General features: G+C 39.0%; 1 protein-coding gene across 2 annotated transcripts in view; it reads left to right on the forward strand.

Moving 5' to 3' along the window:
• Ripk2 (receptor interacting serine/threonine kinase 2) overlaps window positions 1–24,434 on the forward strand; it is a 33,469-nt gene extending 9,035 nt beyond the window's left edge. For both annotated transcript variants that reach the window (XM_028871629.2, XM_028871630.1), the window contains exons 4-11: window positions 5,157–5,314; window positions 9,120–9,169; window positions 10,054–10,215; window positions 14,064–14,149; window positions 18,560–18,646; window positions 19,811–19,904; window positions 22,014–22,175; window positions 22,738–24,434. In XM_028871629.2, the coding sequence (XP_028727462.1) occupies window positions 5,157–5,314; window positions 9,120–9,169; window positions 10,054–10,215; window positions 14,064–14,149; window positions 18,560–18,646; window positions 19,811–19,904; window positions 22,014–22,175; window positions 22,738–23,075 (1,137 nt within the window). In that variant the 3' untranslated portion in view covers window positions 23,076–24,434. The remainder of the gene's footprint in view (window positions 1–5,156; window positions 5,315–9,119; window positions 9,170–10,053; window positions 10,216–14,063; window positions 14,150–18,559; window positions 18,647–19,810; window positions 19,905–22,013; window positions 22,176–22,737) is intronic.
• The last annotated feature ends 519 nt before the right edge of the window (window positions 24,435–24,953 follow it).

Consider the following 24,953-nt stretch of genomic DNA (forward strand, 5'->3'; position numbering starts at 1 on the left):
TTTCAAATATTTCCTTTCAAATACTTCTCCACAACTTGTGTTGTTATCGTGTGTTTGTGTTTGTACTGAGTCATGGAGAACGTGTGTGTCCTGGTGTATGCTCATGTGTGTGTATGTAATCATTGGCTATACTGGCTGGCTAGTGACGGGGATCCTCTCGTCTCCAGTTCTCCAGCACTCGGATTATATCCTGCCACACCTGGACGTTTTATGTGGGTTCTGAGACATTAAGCTCAGGTTCTATCATGTTTGCCCAGCAGGGCTTTACCACCGAGCCATTTCCTAGACCTATTTTTATCCTTTCAGCAAAGCCTTTCGCCAAGAAAAATTTTATCTTTGCTGAGGTCCGGTTTGTCACTTTTGTCCCTATGTGTCATGCTTTTGCTACCACTTGTAAGCACTATCCCTAAACACTAGGTACTGACAATTTTACCCTGTTACCTTCTCAGGTTTCTTAGTATTATGCTTAGTGTTATATTGACATCTCATGCTTTGAATTTGTTTTTGTGTAAAGGGCAAGGTATACTGTAACCCTGTATAGAATGGGGGAATTCAAAAGAGGGGTAATTGCTGAGTAACTAATACTAAATGCAACTCACTTTATTTTTATATAGTATTTTATATACCTATTTCTATAGCATACATAGTCAGAGGATGATTTAAAATGTTCAAAGAAATGCCTATTTCTCCATTACTTAATAGGAAAGTTGTAACAGAAAATTTTAAAACAGAAGTATGAGAAAAAGTAAGTTAAAAAAAAACTACTGCCAGGTGGTGGTGGCGGCAGCATGTAGCTAGAGTTTTTCTCTCTGGGTCCCACTAAGCCCTGGCAGTCCCATAGCCTACTTATAAAATAAACATGCAGACACTTATATTATTTAAACTGCTCGGCCATTAGCTCAGGCCTACCATTGTCTAGCTCTTACTCTTATACTCAGCCCATTTCTGTTAATCTATGTGTCGCCACGTGTTCCGTGGCTTTACCTGCTGCCTTTACACGATGCTCCCTGGATGGCAGGCTGGCATCTCTTCCTCTCTGCCTTCCTGTTCTCTCAATTCTCGTCTCTGCTAGTCCCGCCTATACTTCCTGCCTGGCTACTAGCCAATCAGTGTTTTATTTATCAATCAATCATCCACAGCAGTGACGCATGCCTTTAATCCCAGCACTCGGAAGGCAGAGGCAGGCAGATCTCTGTGAGTTCGAGGCCAGCCTGGGCTACAGAGTGAGTTCCAGTAAAGGTGCAAAACTACACAGAGAAACCCTGTCTTGAAAAAAACCAAAAAAAAAGAAAAGAAAAGAAAAAGAAAAAAAATCTCTGAGTACACTTGCTTTTTCTTAGAATAAAGTGGTAGTTTGGGAACAGAAAGAAAGGTCAAGCTTGTGGCCCTACCTTCCTTCCTGAGAGGGAGAGGGGGCTGACTGAGGTATCCCATCATTTCTACAAGACCTGACAGTCAGCTGCAGCTTTGTCTCCAGAGTAGCTGCTCCATAGCAGAGGAGATCCTGAGTAACTGACACTTTCCTACATGATCAGGCTTCCTTCCCTGATGCTTTTATCCATTAGTTCTACCTCACTTTTTATTGATAAATGTAGTAAATTCAGTCCCTCTTCAATACGACAGCCATTCTAATATTTGGAGTGCCTCTGCTTCTCCCAGCCCTAGGTAATTTTCCTCTTCTGTACTAAATAGCTTTACCTTCTTCAGTCTTCATTCAGTCCCTTGTTCGTATGAGTTTTATTCCCTTGTGTAATTTGAGGGCACACTTTGGCAATAATCACAAATTTTGGTCCTTAGAACTAAACAAAATACATCTGACATAATCTGATGCATGCAGAGTTGAATCAAAGTATGATTTTTGTAGTCCTAAACACTTAGTAGTAAGTTTTTAGCCAGGGATGGTAGGTGAATGCTGCCTGTAATTCCAGCACTTGTGAGGTGCAGATTGGGGGATTGAGAGTTCATGGCCAGCTTAGGTTACATAGTGAGTTTGAGGCCAATCTGACTGCATGAGACCTGTCACATGAAAAGAGAAATAAGAAAGCGTTTTGGTAATTAACCAGTTGCCACAGGCAGTCATACTACTCAAAGTGGACTGTCAGCCAGAGGTCCCCAGTGGTTTCTTTGTATGTTTTTGTTGTCATTCTTGTTGTTTTTCGTGTATTATCATTTAAGCTACCTCTCCTTATCATGTACATTTTAGAATTCCTTTTGTACAGTAACAGCCTCCCTTAACAGAGCAGCACAGCCTAACCCTAAGCACCTCCCTGAACATGAATACCAGTCCTTTTGTTAATCCATACTGTTGGGGAATCATCCTTCAGCTTCTTAAGGATATCCTGGTAGGTACCATTATTCTTTCTCCTCAAAGACTCCTAGAGGAGTCCTTGTTGGACTGCTCTTCCCAAGTGTCCTGATGGTTTACTCCATCGTATTCCACCTACTTCTTCTCTGTAGCCTATTGTAGCCTATACCAGGATATTTCTCACCAACTGACATGACTTTCTTAATTAACATGATTAATTTGAGTGTGAATGGTGTGACTGTGTTGTCACACCTATTTCCTTTTCTTGTCTAAGAGTCCTCATGCAGCCCAGACTGGCTGATCATTTAGACTTAAGTTTCATGAAGAAAACAATTTAGCCTGTTGGTTACCTACCACATACCTAGCACATGCCATGGAGAAGCATCCCATAATTAAATTAAGTGAGCTAATGAATTAATTTCGGATATTCTACATATAACAAATACATCTGCTCAGTTAATAGTCAAATATGTTATGATGTAAGTAAACAAAATATTTTATGGATACAAACTTTGAAGTTGGTGGTACAGTAGCATTGCTACCAGAGAAATTTATCTTCTCTTATTTTATTATCTGTGGAACCACTCTGTCATGTGAAATGTGCAACTGAGCCCTTGTCCGTTTGTTGTTGTTGTTAGTTTGCTTTGCTTTGCTTTGCTTTGCTTTGCTTTGCTTTGCTTTGCTTTGCTTTGCGTTGCTTTGCGTTGCTTTGCGTTGCATTGCGTTGGGTTGGTTTTTTTTGTTTTTTGTTTTTTGATTTTTTTTTCAGACAGGGTTTCTTTGTGTAGCCCTGGCTATCCTGGAACTCAGTCTGTAGCACAAGCTGTCCTCAAACTCACAAAGATCCCCCTGCCTCTGCCTCCTGAGTGCTGGGATTAAAGGCATGCGCCACCACCACTTGGTGAGCACTGATCTTTGTCATTTGTTTTTCATAAATTCTTGCTGACGTCTCAATTTTCTAATCACTTTTAAAGTTTCTTTTTGATAACTTAAAGTACCCCTTTACAAATTCTTCCAAAGGCTTCTTAATCAGGGTTAATAAAGAATAGGCTCTTAGTAGAATATAGACTTGCAAAAAAACACTTTTTTTTTCTTTTGTAAAACTCAATCTGACATTACTTTTTAAATGTTTTTGTTTTCAATTTATAAATAATTTCTATACATGTAAATGGAATATAGTATGCTAATTCAGTACGTGCATACATTAGTAATAGTGACTAACTCGTGTGGCTAGTGAGTCATGTGACAGATGCTCTTCTGAATAATTCCCTAGAAGGACTAGTTTGAATTATTTCAACACACTTTCGTTGAATACATTATCCCATTACAGATGAATAATGTAGGACACAGAGAAATTAAACAGTTTCCTCGGGGTCCCACAACCAATTAAGTGGTAGAATTACACTGTCAGTTGAAATAACCTCAACTCCAGAACCCAGTGTTCGTAACTGAAGTTCCTTTGCCTTTAGAACTAGCCAGGCCTGACTTTCCATTGCTTGGCAGCTTATCTCCCCTTGATCTTTTCCTGTTTGTCACCTCTTCAGCTTATAGTAAATGTATGAAAGGTTTGTGCATTCTGTTTTTGATGGTCTGGGGCTGCAATGTTTATCTCATTCATCTAAACACAGATATAAATGATTTCTTCTATTAAAAAAATACAAGAGATAAATACTCCAAATGGAGCTCATCCTACTTTGTTAATTTCTTCAGTACGCATTATAAGTCTAAGTAATTTAAATGTCTTTGAAGTTTTCCCATACTCCTTGCCCACTAAATAATTTTTTCTAGTCTTACATTTTACCTTTTATATTTAAAAAGTGAGAAACCTTAAACATTAAGAAAGTTATATAACCTATATAAATTACAACAGAAATAAAGCTGTAAAAGACATACTGAAAACAGTGTTTACCATTGGTCAATTATTTAACTGTGCGTTCTTGGGGGCGGGACACACACGATGTGATATGTGCCATCCAAAATGACTCTTAATAGTGAGCATGAAAGCATATAGTGATGACTTTTACTGTTGTAAGATTTTGCTTATTTTAAAATTTAATGATCCCACTTTTAGAACAAGACTAATACCCTATAAACCTGGGCTGGCAAACTGTCTAGCTATACAAGCGTTCTGCCAAGTTTGGTGACTGCAGTTCTGTTCCCAGAACCCAAGTGATGGAAGGAAAGAACTGACTTCTGAAGCTGTCCTCTGACTTCCCATGGCCACATCCTTACACATCCATACACAAATGAATAAATTTAACAAAAAGGATTATTAAAGACAGCCGGGCGGTGGTGGCGCACGCCTTTAATCCCAGCACTCGGGAGGCAGAGGCAGGCGGATCTCTGTGAGTTCAAGGCCAGCCTGGGCTACCAAGTGAGTCCCAGGAAAGGCGCAAAGCTACACAGAGAAACCCTGTCTCGGGAAAAAAAAAAAAAATCAAAAAAAAAAAAAGAATTATTAAAGACAACTTGTAAGCAATGTTCAATCTAGTTATGGCATATGAGAAGGAATAGTCAATGGTGAGGGTATTGGAAAGTACAGCCTATCCTAAAGCTTCATGCCATAAAAAACAATACTCAGTGCAGACTTATTCAGATTCTGAAGCAATTAGTTTCCTTTAAACATGTGTAATATTCTACTACAAACTTTATCAGAGTATAGGACATCTAGAGTTATTGGGCATAGCACTGTAGTATTTAACTTGTTAAGAAGCTGTGGAATATTAATAGTACATAGCTTTTCCTGAGTCTGATAGCCATTATAAATACAATATATGAAAACGAAAGCAGTTAGCTCTTAGATGTTTTAAAGAAAAAAAGACAATTTTAATTCAACTCCTTCCTCTTACAGATTGCAGATTTTGGTTTATCAAAATGGCGCATGATGTCACTCTCTCAATCACGAGGTAACAAATCTGCACCGGAAGGAGGGACAATCATCTATATGCCACCCGAGAACTATGAACCTGGACAGAAATCAAGGGCCAGTGTGAAGCATGATATATACAGGTACCAGGCATTGCTCTTGTTTTATCAGATACGTAAGATTAATCAGGAGAATTTTCCAGCTACATTTTATAATGAAATTTTCTTCTAATAACTTATAAAAATAATTAGAGGCCACAATGGTTGATATTTTTCAAATTAAACATTTTTGCTTTAAATGATTTCAACATTATTTAAAGATACGAAGGTGTATATTTTGCCCTATGAATATGTAAAAATGCTCAAAGTTTTTTAGCATAAGTGACTTGGGAAAGCATGGGGAAACAGTGGTCCATAACATTTAGTCATTGTTATTTACACATTACTCGCTTTTAAAAAGAAATAAGCAAACCTTTAAACCTATTAGGGATGTTTTTATTTAAATATGGATGGATCTTTTATACAGTGAATTAATGTGTTTAATAGAATTATAGTTTCATGTTTCATTTACACTTAGTTACAACCTCACAGTACATAATTTATTGTTTTTAATATTGCTTCTTTGACAAGAGAAAAGGAGGATGGTAATTTATTATGCACAGAATTAGAGTATGGGAGATTTTACCTCATATATAATTCACATCTGTCTCTTCACATGCCAAGAAATATAAAGTCAGGCTTCCTACATGTGTTTTAAATCCATGTTCTAGCCCTTTCAAACAACTTTTGCTATCTTTAGTAATTAACAGTAAATATGAAGGTGCTCTTAGTAGTAAATGATATGTCTTGACTTTTTTACTCCTTCTTATTAAATCCATGGCAACCAGTTCATGTCAGTGAGCATCTAGTACAAGTATCTTTCACATTCATATTATTGTATGGAAAAAAATGTTTCTTCTTCTGTTGTCCCCCGATACACTCATTCATTTACATGAGGTGCCCAGTAAGGAGGAACAGGAGGGATTTGTGTCTGCTCCATGAAGACTACACAGTCCAGCTGGTTTGAGTCTCTAAACACAGACCATTTGGTTTGGTTTGGTTTGGTTTTTCCCTGCATCAAGAGATCCTCTGATTTCTGTCATTGTATCTATTCACATGCTGAACCACACTGACTGGTTTGCCAGTGTTAAAGCAAGCTTGCATACCCGAGATGAAGCCAGCCCGGTCAAGGAATAGGATCTGCTTAATGTGTTTTTTAATTTGATTTGCGAGAATTGTATTGGGAGTTTTTTTCACATATGTTCATGGGGAAAGGGGAACGTAGTTTTCCTTTTCCGTTGTGCTCCTATTCGGTTTTGGTGTCAGCAAGATGCTGGCTTCGTGGGATGAGTTTGGTAGTGTCACTTTCCTTTCCACTTTATAAAACAGTTGGAAGAACGCTGGCATTACCTCTTTTTTAAAAGTGTGATAGAAAGCCAGTCCGGTGCGCACACCTTTAATCCCAGCACTCAGGAGGTAAAGGCAAATGGATCTCTGCGCTTTCAAACCAGCTTAGTCTACGGAGTGAGTTTCAGGACAGCCAGGGCTGCACAGAGAGACTCTGTCTCAAGAAACAAAAAAGCAAAAACCTTGATAGAATTTGATGGTGAATCCATCTGGTCCTAAGATTTTCCTTGTTAGGAGAACTTTACTATGATGTAGGTATCATTGTTTGTGCGTGTATGTGTGTGTCTGGATTTAATTTTGGTGGTCATATATATCTAAGAATTTACCATTTCTTCTGGATTTTCCAGGTTTATTTTTAAATGAGTTTTCTAAGTCCTTTCTAATGAGTCTTTTATTTTATTGGAAACAAAAATAGCTTCCCTTTTCATCTCTGATTTTATTAATTTGGCTCTTCTTCTTTTAGGTGTTCAGCTTAAAGTTTGTCTGTCTTATTTATGTTTTAAAGAACCAACTGTTAAACTGATTCAATGTATAGTTCTTGGGCTGGAGAGATGGTTAGCTGTTAAAGGGTGGACTCACAACCAAACACATCACTGTTTTTGTCTCCATTCCATTAAGTTCCGTCCTGCTCTTTGTTACTTCTTGCCATCCAGTACTTTTGAGTTTGGATTGTTCTTGTTTTATTTGTTTATTTATTTATTTTAGTTTTTTTGAGACAGGGTTTCTCTGTGTAGTCCTGGCACTCACTCTGTCCCCCAGCCTGGCCTCAAACTTGGAGATCCACCTGCCTGCCTCCAGAGTGCTAGAATTAAAGGCACACACTACCACCGCCCAGCTAAGTTGTTCATTTTATTTAGTACCTTGAGGTACTTCATTGGGTTATTATTTAAGATCTTTCTGATTTTTAAAGCACTCATAACTATAAATATTCCTCTTACAACTACCTTGAAGTTGTGCTTTCATTTTCATTTGATTCCAGGAACTTTTCCTCTCTGACTTTTTGAATGACTTGGTGGTAATTCAAAAGTTCGTTCTTTAGTCTCCATGTATTTGTATAGTTTCTGTAGATTTTCTTTCCATGTTTTGATTTATACTTTTATTGTTCTAGGAGCTGAAAAGATACAAGAGGTGGTTTTGATTCTTTTTTATTTGCTTAGACTTGATTTATAGCCTAGAATGTGGTCTGTTTTAGAGACGATTCTTGGGGCTGCTGAGAAGAACATGTATTCTGTTTCAGTTGGATGGAATATTCAATACATATCTGCTCAGTCTATTGACCTATGATGTACTTTAACTGTCCAATTTCTTTATTGATTTTAGCTTGGTTGGTCTAGCTACTGACTGATTGAAATCACCCAGTATTATTGTTTCAAAAATCAAACCTTTTGTGTCCATTCTTCTGTTTTATGAAATTGGAGTACCAGAGTTCGCTGCATATACATTTACAACTGTTACTTCTTCTTGGTGAATTCATCCTTTCCTTCTCTCTTCTGACCCACTGTGGGTGGAAGTTGGCTCTATCATCAGAATAACTACTCAGTTTTTGATAGATTGTTTTATCTTTACCAATAAGGTATGATTCTTAGAGACAACAAAAAGTAGGAACTTGTTTCTTAATCCAGTCAACTCTGCCTCTGTATTAGTAAGCTGAGGCCATTTTCATTTAAGGTTACAATTCAGAGGTACTTGCTAATTCCTGTGGTTCTGTTCGTTGTTTTTCTGGTGGCTTGGATTATTGTTTGTTTTTTACTTTCTCCCTTATTAGTATCAGGGATTTGAAAACAGACTAATTTCAATGTACTTATCATTTGTTTTGTGAATTATGTTTTTATGTTCAAGCTCTGTAAGGAGAAAATAAGAGAAAATAGTTTTCATTGGTTTGGGTAGGATTTTCTCTGTAATCCTCACTTACCCCAAAGGTAGTGTGCTGGTACCTAATCAAGTTCAGGTATCCTTTTTGAGTATGTAATTTGCTTGGAGATACTGCAGAATTTCTATTTTCTACTTATTTATTTCAAATATAAACTCTATTTAGCTTAACTAGGTAATTTGTAACTGAAATGGAATTATTGTCAAAATATTTGCACTATGAAAAAATTGTATTGAAACCAGAAAAAAAAGTCAGTAAAATGGTGCTGAAAATTAATAAAAGAAGACAGTCTTCTTTTGTTGCTCTTTCTTTTGTGTGAAAAATAGGGACATCAGATTAGAGGTTACATTTTATCTGGATGTTCAGAGTAACTTAAGTTATCACAAATATTTATCTTGGTATGTAGCACTAAGCCATTATTGTAGTAACTTCATATTTTTTCATTAATTTTTTTAGACAGGTAATTTCATTTCAGACATACATGACCATTCACTATCCTGACTATATATTGTGATCCCTTTTAAAATATCTCATTACATTATCATCTTCAAAATGGTTTCATTTTTAATACTGCTCTGCTCTAGTTTATTGTACAAAGTTTGCTTATGATATATAACTTTTTAACTTGAACAGCTTTGCAATTATCATGTGGGAAGTGTTATCAAGAAAACAGCCTTTTGAAGGTACGTATGCTCTTGATTTCCTTATTGCAGAAGATATCGTGTTGTTGGTACACGTTCAGAACTCTCTAAGCTCATCATTTTAAATGTACCTGCCATTCATTCTGTATACAAATAACACTGTAAAAACAGAGGTTTACCAGGTCTGCATCTCCTGCACCTACAAAACGCACTAGATTATGATCAGTTAGGAAGAACATACCTGACTTATGGATCAGAAGAATCTAAATTCCAGTCGCTTTGTTGTCAAACCACAGAATCTCAAGTCCTCATTTTTAGTCCTTGCAAAATGAGATTACCTTTTTTTGAAACAGGCTCTCACTTCGTAGCTCTTCTGTGTAGAATGTAGACCAGGCTGGCCTTCAACTCACAGATCTGCCTGCTTCTGCCTCCCGGGTGCCAAGATTAAAAGCATGTGCCATCACACCTGGCTTTATTAATACTTTCAAGACCCACGCTAGCTATAAAACTGTGTGAAAATTTAATTATTATTCCTTTTATAAACGCCAACAAACATTGAAAAATAATCTTTGTCATTCTCAGATAATATTGGGGCTTTTTTTTTTTTTTGAGGTTTGTAGTGTTCAACTTGTTATGTAGTGAATATCCTCACCATTTCAGTGGTTTTGCAGATAACACTTACCTCTCATTTGTAGTAACTATTACTTACTGTCCCTTGTTGGCTGTACTAGGCTCAGCTGAGCTCTGCCTGGCTCAGCTCTTCTCACATCCTGTGTGAGCTGCATGGGTCTGGCACTGGCTGGAAGATATGTCCTCTTACAGAAAAGGGTGTTATGAAATGGTCTAACATACTAAGATCGCTTCATTTTTATTTGATTAGTGTTGGTAATATCTTTCCAGTTAATGAAATGTATTTGTTTTGACAGAGGTCACCAATCCTTTGCAGATCATGTATAGTGTGTCACAGGGACATCGGCCTGATACCAGTGAGGAAAATTTGCCATTTAATATACCTCATCGAGGTCTCATGATCTCTCTAATACAAAGCGGATGGGCACAAAATCCAGATGAAAGACCATCTTTCTTGAGTGAGTAAACAATTTTAATCTGGACCTTTGAGTTAGAGAAATTGTTAGTATACTATAAATAAAATATTCCTTGAGCAATTATGCCTATCTTGAAGCTGTTATATAAATTACTTTGCCCTTGTTATTTGTTGCATTTGCATATAAGTAATTGCTTCTAGAAAAGACTTGAGAACTCCTAACAGAAAAGTGAAGTTGTTTGGTAGGAGTAACATCTGTTCACTTAGGGAACGCCTGCCTTGTGCTCTCTCACTGGACAAGCACAGGGAGCCGAGAGTAAGTGTGACATCTCAGTTGAACATTCTTCTGGAGAAAGCACTGAGAAAATGAGTAAAGAAATGAGACACAGATTGTGAGGTCATCATGCTGTAAGAACACAAGTGTGGGGGTACACGGAGAGAGGGTGAGGGGCTTTCGGGAGCTGGCATTGGAGCTGTAGTTTGCCGCTTGAAGCAGAGCCCATCCGTCATTCACAGACTCCGGAGAGATGAGTTCCAGCAGGGAAAACATCCAGAGGAAAGATCCTGAGACCAGAAGAAGAAAATGTTTGTGTTTTCAAGCAATGGAGAGACAGCCCATGTAGCTAGAGCGTACTGAACCAAGATGATGGTAAAGATGCCTTAGAGAGCGAGGCAGCAGCTGCCCGCCACTCTCAGACCTGCATTCCAGGCGCAGTGAAGAGCCGTTCTCATGGTCTCGTCTGGAAGCAATGTGATCTAATTTAAGTTTAGGTCAAAATCACTTGTGACTGCTCTATGGGGAAGTGACTAAGGGAGGCCAGAGAAGAACAAAAAAGCAGTTAGGAAACTCCCTCAGTAATTGTTTAATTCAGGTGATAATTCTGGTCAGAGAAAAATTACTCAGAATTAAGATACATTTCAGAGGAAGTACGTAGGGGCCCATCCCTCACCCCCACATTTTCCCAGAGTACTCTTGAGTAGGAGCAGCAGGAAATATTAGTTAGAAGGATAAGGGGAGAGAAACAGAAAATACAGGATAGCCTCAAGAGGGCCTGGATCCTAATCCATTGGCCCTCCATTGTCTCTGCCCTAGGGTATTTAAAGGAATGGACCCCACCCCCCAGCACAGCCAAGTGCTCAGACACCTGCCTGCTGTTTAATCATCCTCTCTATGCAGACCTGCTGAGTAAAGCCACTAGGAAACCTAAAAATGGACTCCAACAGAACAGATCTCTAAGTATTTATAAACAGAAGAAAATCTTAAGACCTAGTTAGGCAGAGTTCTTAGACTGAATCCAAAGGATCTAAAAATTTTTCAATAAATAAATAAACTTGGAGATAGAACTTAAAAAAATTAGAACTTTGTACTCTAGCGTAAAGTACCAGGCCATGGAGCTGGCGCAGAGGAAAATCTGCTTCCATACTAGCCTGAGGACCAATTTGTATTCCCAACACCCAAGTTATATATGCCCTGTGCCCTGCAGGTGTGCAGCCTCCCTGTGATCCCAGCACTTGAGAGGTGGAGATACGGTTCCCCAGAATAAGCTGACTAACGAGACTAGCCAAAATGTGGAGCTCTGGGTTCAAATGAGAGGCCCAGCCTCGGTATATAAAGTGGAGAGCAATCATGGAAGATAACGAGTGTAAACTTATGGCCTTTGCAGTCACACATACATGCAAACATGTATACAATATGTTTACATCACACACAGACATACTTGGAAAAATAAGTAAACACTAAAACACGCAATGACAAGATGCAGGTGGTGGGAACATATTTTTATATCATATATCTATTGAAAGGACTTGTGTCTGGAAATAAAAAGAATTCTGACTAATTCAATAAAAAGACAAATAATAAAATTTTAAAAAATTGTGGGAGATTAGAATTTCATCAAAGAAACTATACAATTGGCTAAAAAGTATATAAAAGGGCTTTTCACATCACTAGGAAATACAAACAGTGAGATACCAATCTAAGCCCATTAAAAAGCTACAGTAAAAAAGACAGATGATAACATGTTGGCCTTGATCTAAAGTAATGAAACCCTCAAATATTGCTGATGTGTATGCCCAGTCATATAGGCATGATTCATGTAACCAACAAGTAGAAGGAATTATAATTATGGTTACTACTATAATAACATGTAAATGTTCTTATCCTAGAAAGAATCTAGGATTTATGATATAAAATCAAGCATCAATAACTCATGAATAATTTAAACTAGATAGATCACCCTAAATAGAGAATTTAGCCTGACAACAAAGAATAAAATATCCTTATTAAACCTCTGAGGTATTCTTAGAAATTGCATAAAGGAACAAGAAAATGGACTGCAAAGGAAAGAAATGGATAGTGTAGTCTCTCGTGTCAAGGAAGGAGCCAGAAGGAATGTTTCAAGGAGGGAGTAGTCAGTCATGTCTGTTTGACTGCAAGTCATGTAAGCAAGACTTCAGCTGACTTGTAGTGAGGCTAAAGAAGGAGAATCTTAAACTCAGGAGATTGAGGCCAACTTGGGTAATAAATATTCAAGCCCTTGATCTCAAAAAAGAATGAAAGATTTTTTTCACACTGGCATCATTGGTAACCCATTCAAATGTAGTTTCTTCTTTTGAAAGATTTTTTGTGTTATTGTGTTGTGTGTGTGTGTGTGTGTGTGTGTGTCAGGGGGTGGGGGTATGTACATGTGAGTACAAGTGCCTACTGAGGCCAAAAACATTGCATCTCTGGAACTGGAGTTGCAGGCAGTTGTAAGGTGTCAGATGTGGGTTCTAGGAACCAAACCTGGATGCAAGAACAGTATGTGCTCTTAACCACTGAGCATCTCTTCAACCCCCACATGCGTTTCCATAGAGATGTGAGAACAGAAGAATGGTGCTGATGTATATGAAGTTAATTAGGTGCAGGCAAGGAGGACAGTTAACACTTTGACATGTATTCTTCTCTCTGTTACGGGGTTTTCAGTTCTTGTTCCCACACACACACTTTTCTTTCTCTTTCTCTCCCTCCCTCCTTCCCTCCCTCCCTCTCTCCCTCTACGTGTGTGTGTGTGTGTGTGTGTGTGTGTGTGTGTGTGTGTGTGATGTATATGTATGAGTACAAGCGTACCCCATCAGTGATCATGGGCAACATTCAGACTTGGTTCTTTCCCTCCATCATGGTGCTGGGAATCAAACTAAAGCATTCGGGCTTGCACAGGAAGCACTTCCACCCATTGGGCTCTCTTGGTGGTCCAGCCTATAAGAATTCTGCACGCATGCCAAATACAAGTCACTTAGCACATATGCAACTTGAAATACACTCTCGTACGCCTGTTCTGTGGCTTTGCTTTTCTTGTTTTAAGAGTAACTTTTCTCTAGAGTACAGTTTTCAAAATTGTTTTTAGAATTTGTATTTAGAATTGTATTTAGAATAGTCCAGTTGTCAGGTTTTTATGAATCTTATTTTTGATGTCATATCTAAGAAATTTCCCTGACTGGGTTTTGAACATTTTCTCCTATTGATATTTAAGTGAATGATCTATTTTGAGTTCATTTTTATGTATGGTGTATGGTAAGGGTATAAATGACCTGCTTTTCTGTGCCTATCTAAATGTCAGTATAGTTTATTTTAAGACTGTCCTTGCCTTGAAGAATGTAAGGCCCTCTTTTGAAACTCGGCTTACCAGAATTGTAGTGGTTCGTTTTTAGGCTGCTGACTCCACTCTGTTGACCATCAGGTCTGTTTATGCCAGCAATAAGAATTCTTAACACAACTGGATGTCATCACTTCAGTGAAAGATTGGCATGAAGCCTTATGAGATGAATGTTAACATTTCAATTTAATTATTAGAAGTAATCTGAACTTAAAATTGTTGGGTTTTTTTGTTTTGTTTTGTTTTTCTTATTTAGAATGCTTAATAGAACTTGAACCAGTTCTGAGAACATATGAAGACATAACTTTTCTTGAAGCTGTTATCCAGCTAAAAAAAACCAAGGTAAATCTCCCTTTGACACTTTGTAACTTAGAATTGTAAACAGCTGTAAGTTACTCATGAAGTTTTAATTTAGTTTCCCAGATACAGGCTAGAGTTTGGAGGTGAGAGAATTTACAAGGGCCATGGTTACTACCTTGGTCACCGAAGGGTATTTCCCTTTCCTTCAAATGGGCCACCTTCAGATTTAACAATGTGAGAATTTTCGGCATGTCAGATGTGAACTTAGGATGTGTACTGAGGGCCCTGTGTACAGCAGACGCCCTACGTCACTCACTGCAGGTGCATGTGACATGTGTTAGACTCTATTACTTCTGCTAAGTTCTTGCTCTTCTTTAGTGGACTTGACTTTTTCTGAGATTTATTGTCAAGTAAAACAGTAGCATGTTATATTTGAACTCCCTGTTGTACTTCTATTATTTGGTTTTTATTTCTCACCCAAATACTTCATGTTGCAGACTAAACGGTCAGAGACGTTCATGTGAATGACCGAGGGCCGTTGTGTGATCAGTGTAGCACCGCTGAGGATTTACTCAGCAGCCGCAGCTCCCTTCGAGCACAGAAAGCATAGGCTAGCACCGCCAGGTTTCAGTACACTGCACTTTACATCTGATAATAAAACTGCCAGCCAGCCAAACTTTGGGCGACGAGCAAGCACGATCTCCAGCTCCTTACTGACTGGCAGTTTGCTTTCCCCTCCTGGTTTGCTGGACCTACTAACATAACCTTCCATTTCAAGACTGGCATGTAAACGAAAACAACCACTCATAATCAAACTTAAGATTTATCATAGCAGTATCAGTATCCAAGTTGTAGGAGGATCTAAAAATGAAGTCTTTGAATTCTTTTCATAACTTCTCCAGCTCCCCTGTTTTGGGTTAGGGTACAGCCTTTTCCAGAGATACTAATGTCCATACAAACTTCTGAGACTGTTTCCTTTTGTCTTATCTGTTCTTTTCCTATTGTCTCCTTACAAAGTTTCTCTTTTTCTCATCTCTTTCTAAGCAAAACTAGATGAGTAGGGACCTGGTGGTACCATCCTGTAATCCCATCTACTTGGGTAGGCTAAGAGAGGAGGATTGCAGATTCAAGGTGTGTCTGAGCTATGGTGTGAGCTCAAAGCCAGCATGGGTAAGTTAGCTAGACCTGTCTCAAAATAAAAACTAAAAGGAGGGAGGGGATCTAGGGGTATAGTCGAGTGGTAGATCACCAGACAAAAGGAAGAAGAAACAGGAAAAGAGTGGAATACAAAGGCCTATTGCCTTGGACATGTCTCCAGTTTGAACACTAGGATCCTAAAACTGCGACTTACTGTTTAAAAGTTCATCTTCCTAAGTCAAGTGTTTTCAGATCGTTTAGTAACCCCACGATGGAGTCGTCAATGTTTTTATGTCACAGTATTATTTTCACATGAAGTTGTGGTTGGGGGTTTTCGAAATTCTAGTGTCCTTCGGTGAGATTATTGCAGTCTAGAAAAGTTAGTAACTTACATAACACCCCACATAAACAGTGAAAGTAACAGTAGAATAGAAATTTCGAAGCCATGCCTGGGGATGTGCCTCTAGTCCCGGCCCCTCTAGAGGTGGAGGCAGCAGAGTTGAAACATGAGCAACATAGCGAGATCCTGTCTTATACAAACACACACACACACACATTATATTTCTCTCTTTAGAATGGCTTGTTTTATTTGCATTGTCTGTATTTTTAAATTCTCTTAACCAAATCTTACTTATTGGAGGTTTCCAAGTAAATGTTTTCTATATCTTGAAAAATAAAAACTGAACCAAAAAAGTTTTCTTTAAACCTTTCTTATATTTCTTCTTTGGAAATGATTCACTAGTCCATAAACAAGTTGAATTATCATACCTCGTTAGTTATTTAAAAATAAGGTAGTACTAATAAAATGATACATTTTAAATGTTTTAGTAAAAGTCAGGAAAAGTTTATAGAACAGACATAACCACAGGCTAATTTGAAGATTCATCTAAAATTCCATGTGCGTCAGCTGCAGTGGTACGTGTCTATTCCATGTGCATCAGCTGCAGTGGTGCGTGTCTATTCCATGTGCGTCAGCTGTAGTGGTGCGTGTCTATTCCATGTGCGTCAGTGCACGTCTATTCCATGTGTGTCAGCTGTAGTGGTGCATGTCTATTCCATGTGCGTCAGCTGTAGTGGTGCATGTCTATTCCATGTGCGTCAGCTGTAGTGGTGCATGTCTATTCCATGTGCGTCAGCTGTAGTGGTGCATGTCTATTCCATGTGCGTCAGCTGTAGTGGTGCATGTCTATTCCATGTGCGTCAGCTGTAGTGGTGCATGTCTATTCCATGTGCGTCAGCTGTAGTGGTGCATGTCTATTCCATGTGCGTCAGTGCACGTCTATTCCATGTGCGTCAGCTGTAGTGGTGCATGTCTATTCCATGTGCGTCAGCTGTAGTGGTGCATGTCTATTCCATGTGTGTCAGCTGTAGTGGTGCATGTCTATTCCATGTGCGTCAGTGCACGTCTATTCCATGTGCGTCAGCTGTAGTGGTGCATGTCTATTCCATGTGCGTCAGCTGTAGTGGTGCGTGTCTATTCCATGTGCGTCAGCTGTAGTGGTGCGTGTCTATTCCATGTGCGTCAGTGCACGTCTATTCCATGTGCGTCAGCTGTAGTGGTGCATGTCTATTCCATGTGCGTCAGCTGTAGTGGTGCATGTCTATTCCATGTGCGTCAGCTGTAGTGGTGCGTGTCTATTCCATGTGCGTCAGTGCACGTCTATTCCATGTGTGTCAGCTGTAGTGGTGCATGTCTATTCCATGTGCGTCAGCTGTAGTGGTGCATGTCTATTCCATGTGCGTCAGCTGTAGTGGTGCATGTCTATTCCATGTGCGTCAGCTGTAGTGGTGCGTGTCTATTCCATGTGCGTCAGTGCACGTCTATTCCATGTGTGTCAGCTGTAGTGGTGCATGTCTATTCCATGTGCGTCAGCTGTAGTGGTGCGTGTCTATTCCATGTGCGTCAGCTGTAGTGGTGCGTGTCTTTAATACCAGCTCTCAGGTGGCAACGGCAGGTGAATCTCTGTAAGTTCAGTAGCAAGATCCAAGTCCTCGAGGTCACATGGTCTCACACACATACAGACACACACACACTTACTGAACTAGGTTTACGAGTAAGAAACGAGATCCATTATGTACACAGGTGGATATGAGTCTTTTCCTCTGAATGGAGCAGTAAGTTGTAAATTGGACAGTGGAGACTCAGGTGCAGAACCCACTAGTTTCTAAAGTTCTGAAGAACAATGACGGTATTCTGTTACAGAGAGGAAAAGTAGACTTAGCCATCTGTGGTAGTTTGCACCTGTAATCACAGCACTCCAGAAGCTGAGGCCAGTGGGTTCCTGTGAGTTTGAAACCAGCGTGGTCTACGTAGTAAATTTCAGGCCAGCCTGACCCTGACTACAGAGTGGATATTCTCTGTCAAATGGGTGGAGGCAAATCTGTCTTCAAATGACCTGGTAGTAATGACAATTTGTCTAAGCCATCACTTTAGTATAAAGTTATAGTGCTTAAATAAACAAATCACCTGTTCGGCAGCTATCTTTTATTGAATACCTGCAAGTAATTGTAGGGCCCTTTTCATGTATTACTTCTAATTCTCCTTACAGTAACCCTACAAAATAGCTATCCTTTTCTCTAATATATAAATAGGAAAACTTGATGTTAAGTTTCACCGCCCCCACACACACACCCATGCACATTCAGGTAACCCTAATTAAACTCAATAGGCTTTTTGTTTGTTTGGGAAGTTTTTAAGACATGAAATTAGGACAGGGGACGAGATGAGAAGTAGAGTTCAAAAGGGAGCAGGAGGGGCTTAAGAGAGGGGATGGAGTGATGACCGTGACCCAAATGCATTATATACACGCAGGGGTCAGATAGTTACATATCCTGGGGCTCTAAAATGATCATGACCCCCATGCCATAGTAACACAGCACCACCTTTACATCATCCCAACCGTGGGTTCTTACCAGTACAGTACAAATAGTAATAGGACTTAGAGCATAGTACTTGAAGTATATTTTTGCTTAATAACAATTATGGATAGATAGAACACACAGCAAAATTATCTCAATCTTTAAACAATCATGTTTGTAGGTATTACTTTAAAGATGAAGCTGCAAGACTCTTGTGAGAGAATATTTACCAAGATCAACCAATTAGTATGAGGCAGGATGAAAAGTCTGTTCTCTAAGCATTTCTTGTTGTACACTGTCTCTACCTAATTAAGTTATGTATTCTCAAAAGTTATGATTTAGATTTTGTCTCCATTGATTTTTGTGTAAACAGAAAACAAGTAGATTGTAATTTACTTCTGTAATTTCTAAGTCACATCCAATTAAAGCATACGTGTGTGTGTGTGTTCATTCCAGATACAGAGTGCTTCAAGTACTGTTCACTTCTGTGATAAGAAAACAGATTTATCACTGAACATACCTGCAAACCATCCTCCACAAGAGGTACAAATATATATGTTATTTAATGCTAGAAGTGTATTTAAAAAATCATTTAGTCTAACCCCCTTTCTTATAGATGGGAAGCTAAAGTCCAGGGAGCATTTATAATTGGTTAGGTAGTCATGACAATCTCTAACCTGAAATCCCACTCAGCTCTGTCCTCTCGTGATGCTCTAGGGTGGTGTACAGGTAAACCATCGGTGATAATTTCACCACCCTTCTACCTCATAGTAATAAGAGAAATTTCTGTTGCTCCCCAAGAGGTATTTCTTTAGTTGATCATTTTATGAATCATTTTAAGATCATATGTCCACTTTACAGATTCATAAAAATAAGAGTGCATTCAAAAGAGCATGAAAGCACAACACATGGGTCTTACATTTGCTTATATAGTGTGTGCACATGTGTGTATGTGTATCAAAGGATAACTTGCAGAAATCATTCTCCTTTGCTCTGTGGTTCCCAAGGATCAAGTTGAGGCCACCCACTTGGCAGAAGCACCTTTACCCTCTGAAACACCTCACTGGCCCCAATACATAGTTTCAAAATCACTTTTATATTAATTATCTAACCTGATCCTTGAGTATATGCTAATTTTTGATGAAACCTGAAAGCCAGAGTGTTTCAATGCATTGTTGAAGGGCAATTAGCAATTCCATGACAGAGCTGGGAGTGAAGATATCCATGGATTTTCCATCCCTTCGGGTTGAAAGAACAAGCATTTGCTCTAAACCAGTAGATAACTACAAGTTTCTGATTCACCATTATAGCCACTGAACAGATCTGCTGAATCATGTAGGGTGTATAGCTGTTTCCAGTACGTAACTGTTGCCTCATCCCTTCCACTTGAGTTGAAAATGAAATTAAATTTAGAGGTTGGGGATATAGTTCAGTGGTAGAGCACTCACTCAGCATGTGTGAGGCCCTGGGTTTAATCCCTAATAGAGATGGAGGTGAAAAAGAAGTCATGTGTATTTGTGATGGTTTTCTATGTTATTTCTTTGATTCTGTAAACGATAATTTATGGTGGTTCTGCATCTTTGTTTTTAATAAGCCAAAGGCACATACAGTTTAGAAGCTACAGCTATGTAACTTTAAAGATGATGCCTTTCACAAACTCGTATGTATACAGCTCTCCTCAACCTGTCGGTCCTCTGTTTACCTCAGGAATCATGTGGATCCTCTCTGCTCTCCAGAAACACTGGTTCTCCTGGAACCTCGAGGTCTCTGTCAGCTCCTCAAGACCAAGATGTTTTATCTGGTATGCCAGTTTCCCAATCAGTTTGGTTACACAACTTTTCCACTTTCTTTCAAGGTCAAAGCATTAGCCAACAGTGGTGTGCATGGAACACATTTTTCATTTGCATTCATGCTCCATTTACTTTTTTAAGTAACAAGCCTATACATGTGAAGATAACAGTGGAATGGTGAGCAAATACATTTATATTAAAAGCACTCGGTGATCATGATGGAAAGGGTTTTTTTCTTAATCTCAAGAAAAAAGAGAAATGTTTCTTAGTTACCATAGTAACTATATTTTAAGAAGGATACATACTTATATAACTACAGGGCACAAGACACATTCTTTACAAAGCACTTTTAATAGCTGTGTGAGGGAGCTAGTCCTTGTTTTACAGAGTCTGAACTCTGGATCACACAGCAAGTAGCTAGCAGATCCAAGACTTGATTAAAGCCAGGCTTTCTGATGAATACTTTCATGTCACTCTGCCGTGCAGTGTCAACATGCAGACTATTTCTGCCTAGAGACTGACCTCTAGTTATGACAGAAGAATATGAGTCCAGAAGCAGGGAAACAAATAACAGTGGGTAATTTAGTTGGTCTGGTCAATAGAGTGAATAAGAAGAGATAAAAAAAAATAATAAGGATCACAATCATACCAAGAATGCCCAGGGGCTCGAGAGATGGCTCAGTGGCAGAGAGCACTTATTGCTCTTCCAGAGGACTTAGGTTCGATTCCCCACACCCACACAATATCTTAGAATGGTCACAACTCCAGTTCTAGAGGATCTGCTACCCTATTCTGGCCTCCATAAGCACCAAGCATGTACAATGCATAGATATATATTCATTTATGTCTATTCACTTATACCTTTTTTTTTTAAGAAAAAGAATACCTGCATTCAGCTAACCTAATTTGGGCTCTTAAGTTCAGTAGATGGTGATTCTTGAAGAAGGGTATAAAATAAGAATTCTTGCTTTGAGAAGGCTCATCCTGGCATACATACAACATTTTGAAATTTATTTTTATTTATTGTTTGTATGTGTGTGTGGTGGCAGAGCAGCGTAGAGAGAGCCGTGCATGTCACGGAGCACATGTAGAGGTCAGGTGACAGCTTTGGGGAGGCATTTCCCCTTCCACTGTGGAGTCTGGGAATCCAATCCCGGTGAGGCCAGTGCTGTGACCCACTGAGCCATCACGCCAGCCCTGTAGAAGCTACTTTGCCCTGAAAAGGAGACTTGGAGCGTGAAGGAGAATTAAGAGTGAAAGTGAGGAGGATGGTGTGAGCAATTAGATGACTCCCGGGTGCCTTGGCTTCTCACTTGAGGACCCAGAGAGAACAGGTAAAGCTAAGTAAGTTACGCTGGGAAAGCACCGTGGCTGCCAGAACCAAGACCTGAAGTGGGTTAGAGCTCGGATGGATGACAATCACGATTTTAATCTTTGTGTTGTTTTTCGTTTCTACTGGGGTGATGTGCAGGATGTTGAAGAGACAGTGTGTTTAATAATGTCAGAAAAATAATTACATGAACTAAAGGGGGAGATAAACAGTTGAAGCACTGCAATTGTTTTCTAGAGGAGAAAGTTGAAAACACGTCAGATACAGATGTTTTACACTTAAACGTCTGTGTATCTGACAGACATACGTAAGACACATTTAAACTGGAAAAGGAAGAATTCACAGGGAAGTACCAGACTAGGAGAAGAAGGGAAATTTTATTATTTTTAATAAGCATAGAGCAATCAAGCACTAATAGTAATAATAACTGTTCAGTATAAATGCTTATTACTCTAAAAAATGTTCGCAGAGCTGGCACGATGATTCTGTGGGTAAAATGCATTCAGCTAAGCCTGCAACCTGAATTTGATCATCAGGACTCACATGGTAGGAAGAGAGCTGGCTCCTTCAGGTTGTCCTCTGACCTTCACAGACAGACACACACAAAAAAAATAAAAAATAAAACGTAAAAAAAATAGTTAACATATTTTCAGAATTGGATTTCTGAAGTAGCTTCAATGACAGTGAAAAACCTGAGCTATTGGAGCCTACCTTCTGGGTGACCCACCGCTGATACTTTACTGATAGGAATATCTAATGACTACTCTGCCCCTAACGACATGTTCTGTAGGAGGAGCACCAGACTGCTCTTCGCTGAAGCTGCATCACTGTCCTGGAAACCATAGCTGGGATGGCACCGTTTCTGCATCACAAAGGGCAGCCATCTGTAACCACAGACCCACGCTGTGCTCTCTGGCTATAATAAATCCACTCCTGGTTGAGAAGAGTTCAGGTAAGTGTATGCTGTGAGATACACTGCAAATGCTGGTATTTACCTTACAAGTACACACTGCGTGGAGTCACCATATAATAAGTTTTGTTAGTTTTCATTCCCTACCCCAGTAAACATTTACTAGGAAAGTGTTTCCAACCTAGTGCGGATATGTCTTAATAGGGCCTGGTGTACTCCAGAAGTCTCTAACTAGGAAGGAGTATTAAGAGGAAGCATTACTTACTATGTTAGTAAAGGTGAAGCTATTTTTTTTCATCAGATATGCAGGTATCCTTTGTATTTGAAACGAAACAAAAATTAAAGTCATTTTACCCTACGACATAGAATATAAAAAATATAGTATTCTTTCAGGAAGGTGAATGGGAGATAAAATGTAAGTCTCTGAACAGTTCCTGAAAATGTAAGCATTTTCAAAAAAACACTGTTTATACTGGCACAGTCATGCAGAAATGTCTGTTGTGCTTACTCAATTTTACGCAGAATTATCCTCGTTGCAGAATTATACTGGTTGCTCGTGTCTGTCCTCAGCTTTGCAAATTGTCCGTGCTTTGCCCTTCTACAGAGCACCTGCAACCCGGTATAGCCCAGCAGTGGATCCAGAGCAAGAGGGAGGACATTGTGAGCCAAATGACCGAAGCCTGCCTTAACCAGTCACTGGATGCCCTTCTGTCCCGGGATCTGATCATGAAGGAGGACTATGAGCTCATTAGCACCAAACCTACAAGGACCTCAAAAGTCAGACAGCTACTAGACACCACTGACATCCAAGGAGAAGAATTTGCCAAAGTTATAGTCCAGAAGTTGAAAGATAACAAGCAAATGGGACTTCAGCCTTACCCAGAAGTTCCTGTGGTTTCCAGAACACCATCTTCAAATTTCCTTCAAAATAAAAGCCTATAAGTGAGTCTTTTTTGAGAGGAAAGTCAGTTTACAAGTGGTTATTTATATGTCTGTTACCTGGATAATATTTGTATAAAAACATAAGAGTATTAGACGCTTCCCTGAAGGTTTTTTGGGAGAGATAAGTATGTCTTCTTCCATGACATTGCAGTATTTTTTTAAATTAATATAAGTAAAAGTTTTGCATTATGCTGTATAGTTTAGTTTTTTATGTCAGTTTCATTACTTGAACTTCTTTATGTAATAATTACATTTTTCTTGAGCATAACAGTGCCTTAGGTAGCCTTTGTTTCTGTTGGAAGACATTTCCAAACTCACATTATCTGTAAGCTTCATTTTCTCTACAAGTGCAATTTGACTTTATGTAGCAGTGATATAATATTCCCACTTTGCAACCCCAAGTTCAGATCTCCAAAGGAGGTCGTTTTAAGATATACAAGGTGTGTAAAGAAGAAAAAAACAATCTTTTATTAACACTGGCCATGAATCCGCCTCTGTCTAGCCTTTGCCTTCCTCTGTCAGCATGGTGAGCAACCCATTGCTCATCCTGATCAGCTGCTTCCTGCTCCTGTCTTGAGCATATGCTGGCTGGGTGGAGGCCGTTCCTTAGTGTTGCTGTTTTCTTTGGAACACAACATGGTTTCTGCACTGAAGGGTGCTGCAGGTACAATCTTCAAACTCAGATACACATCTAAGTCATTCTGTTCGGTTACCACACAATAGCCATGCTGCTCCATTTTTTTATTTTCTAGACTTGTTCACACCAACTTCACCACAAACAATAAAAATGTAATACAATGTGAGTCCTTTTTTCTTTTGGCTTATGTCACTAAAGGAAACCTATAAGAAGTGAAAACTTTTTCTTAAAACTGTTTAACAATGTTAGCAAAAAGTCAGAAACAAGATAAACTTGAAAGCAGAAACTTGCAAGATCCACCAGACTCAGAACCTGAAAAAAATATGAATAGAGAATGAATGGATTTAGATGGCATTCAGACAATGAACTATTCAGTATTGGAAATAAGAATTTAAGCACCAGGGTTGGAGAGATGACTCAGCACTTCAGAGCTGGCTGCTCTTGTACAGGACAAAGATTCTCTTCCCAGCACCCTATGACAGCTCACAGCCATCAATAATTCAGTTCCAAGTATCTAAAACCTCTTCTGGCCTCTACAGGCACCAGGCACATGTTCAGTGCACTTACATGCAGGCAAAACACCCAAACACCTAAAATAAAAAGGAGAAAAAAAATTTAAGAATTTAAATTCTGTTTTAAAATGACATTAGCCCATGGTATGACTCTTATGGGACTTTCAGAAACATAAATTTATAGGGAAAAATAAAAAGTAATTAGATTCATGAATTGTCTATTAAATTCTTTAAAAAGTATTAAGATAAAAAAAAAAAACTTATGTGTGGTGGCACACACCTGATATGCTAGAACTCTGAAAATGGAAAAGACACAGTTCAGAGTCAACCTCAACTGCCTAAGTTCAAAGCCAACCTAGACTACCTGAAATCCTGCCTCCAAAAAATAAACAAACAGTAACAGATTTAATTTGGAGGGAAAAGGAGTAGTTCTTTTTATTTTTAAGATTGGTTTTACTCTCTACCACCACCATCCCTCTATCTCTTTCTTCTGTGTGTGTATTTAAAATTACCTTATAGAATAGAGATGCCCTTAGCTGGGCGGTGGTAGCACATGCCTTTAATTCCAGCATTCAGGAGGCAAAGGCAGGTGGATCTCTGAGTTCAAGGCTAGCCTGGTCTACACAGTGAGTTCCAGGACAGCCAAGGCTACACAGAGAAACCCTGTCTGAGGAAAAAAAAAAAAAAAGAATACTGATGCCCTCAAATGGACTTTTATACTGGTGTGTG

The sequence above is a fragment of the Peromyscus leucopus genome, chromosome 2 (genome assembly GCF_004664715.2).
Source record: "Peromyscus leucopus breed LL Stock chromosome 2, UCI_PerLeu_2.1, whole genome shotgun sequence".
Classification (NCBI taxonomy): domain Eukaryota; kingdom Metazoa; phylum Chordata; class Mammalia; order Rodentia; family Cricetidae; genus Peromyscus; species Peromyscus leucopus.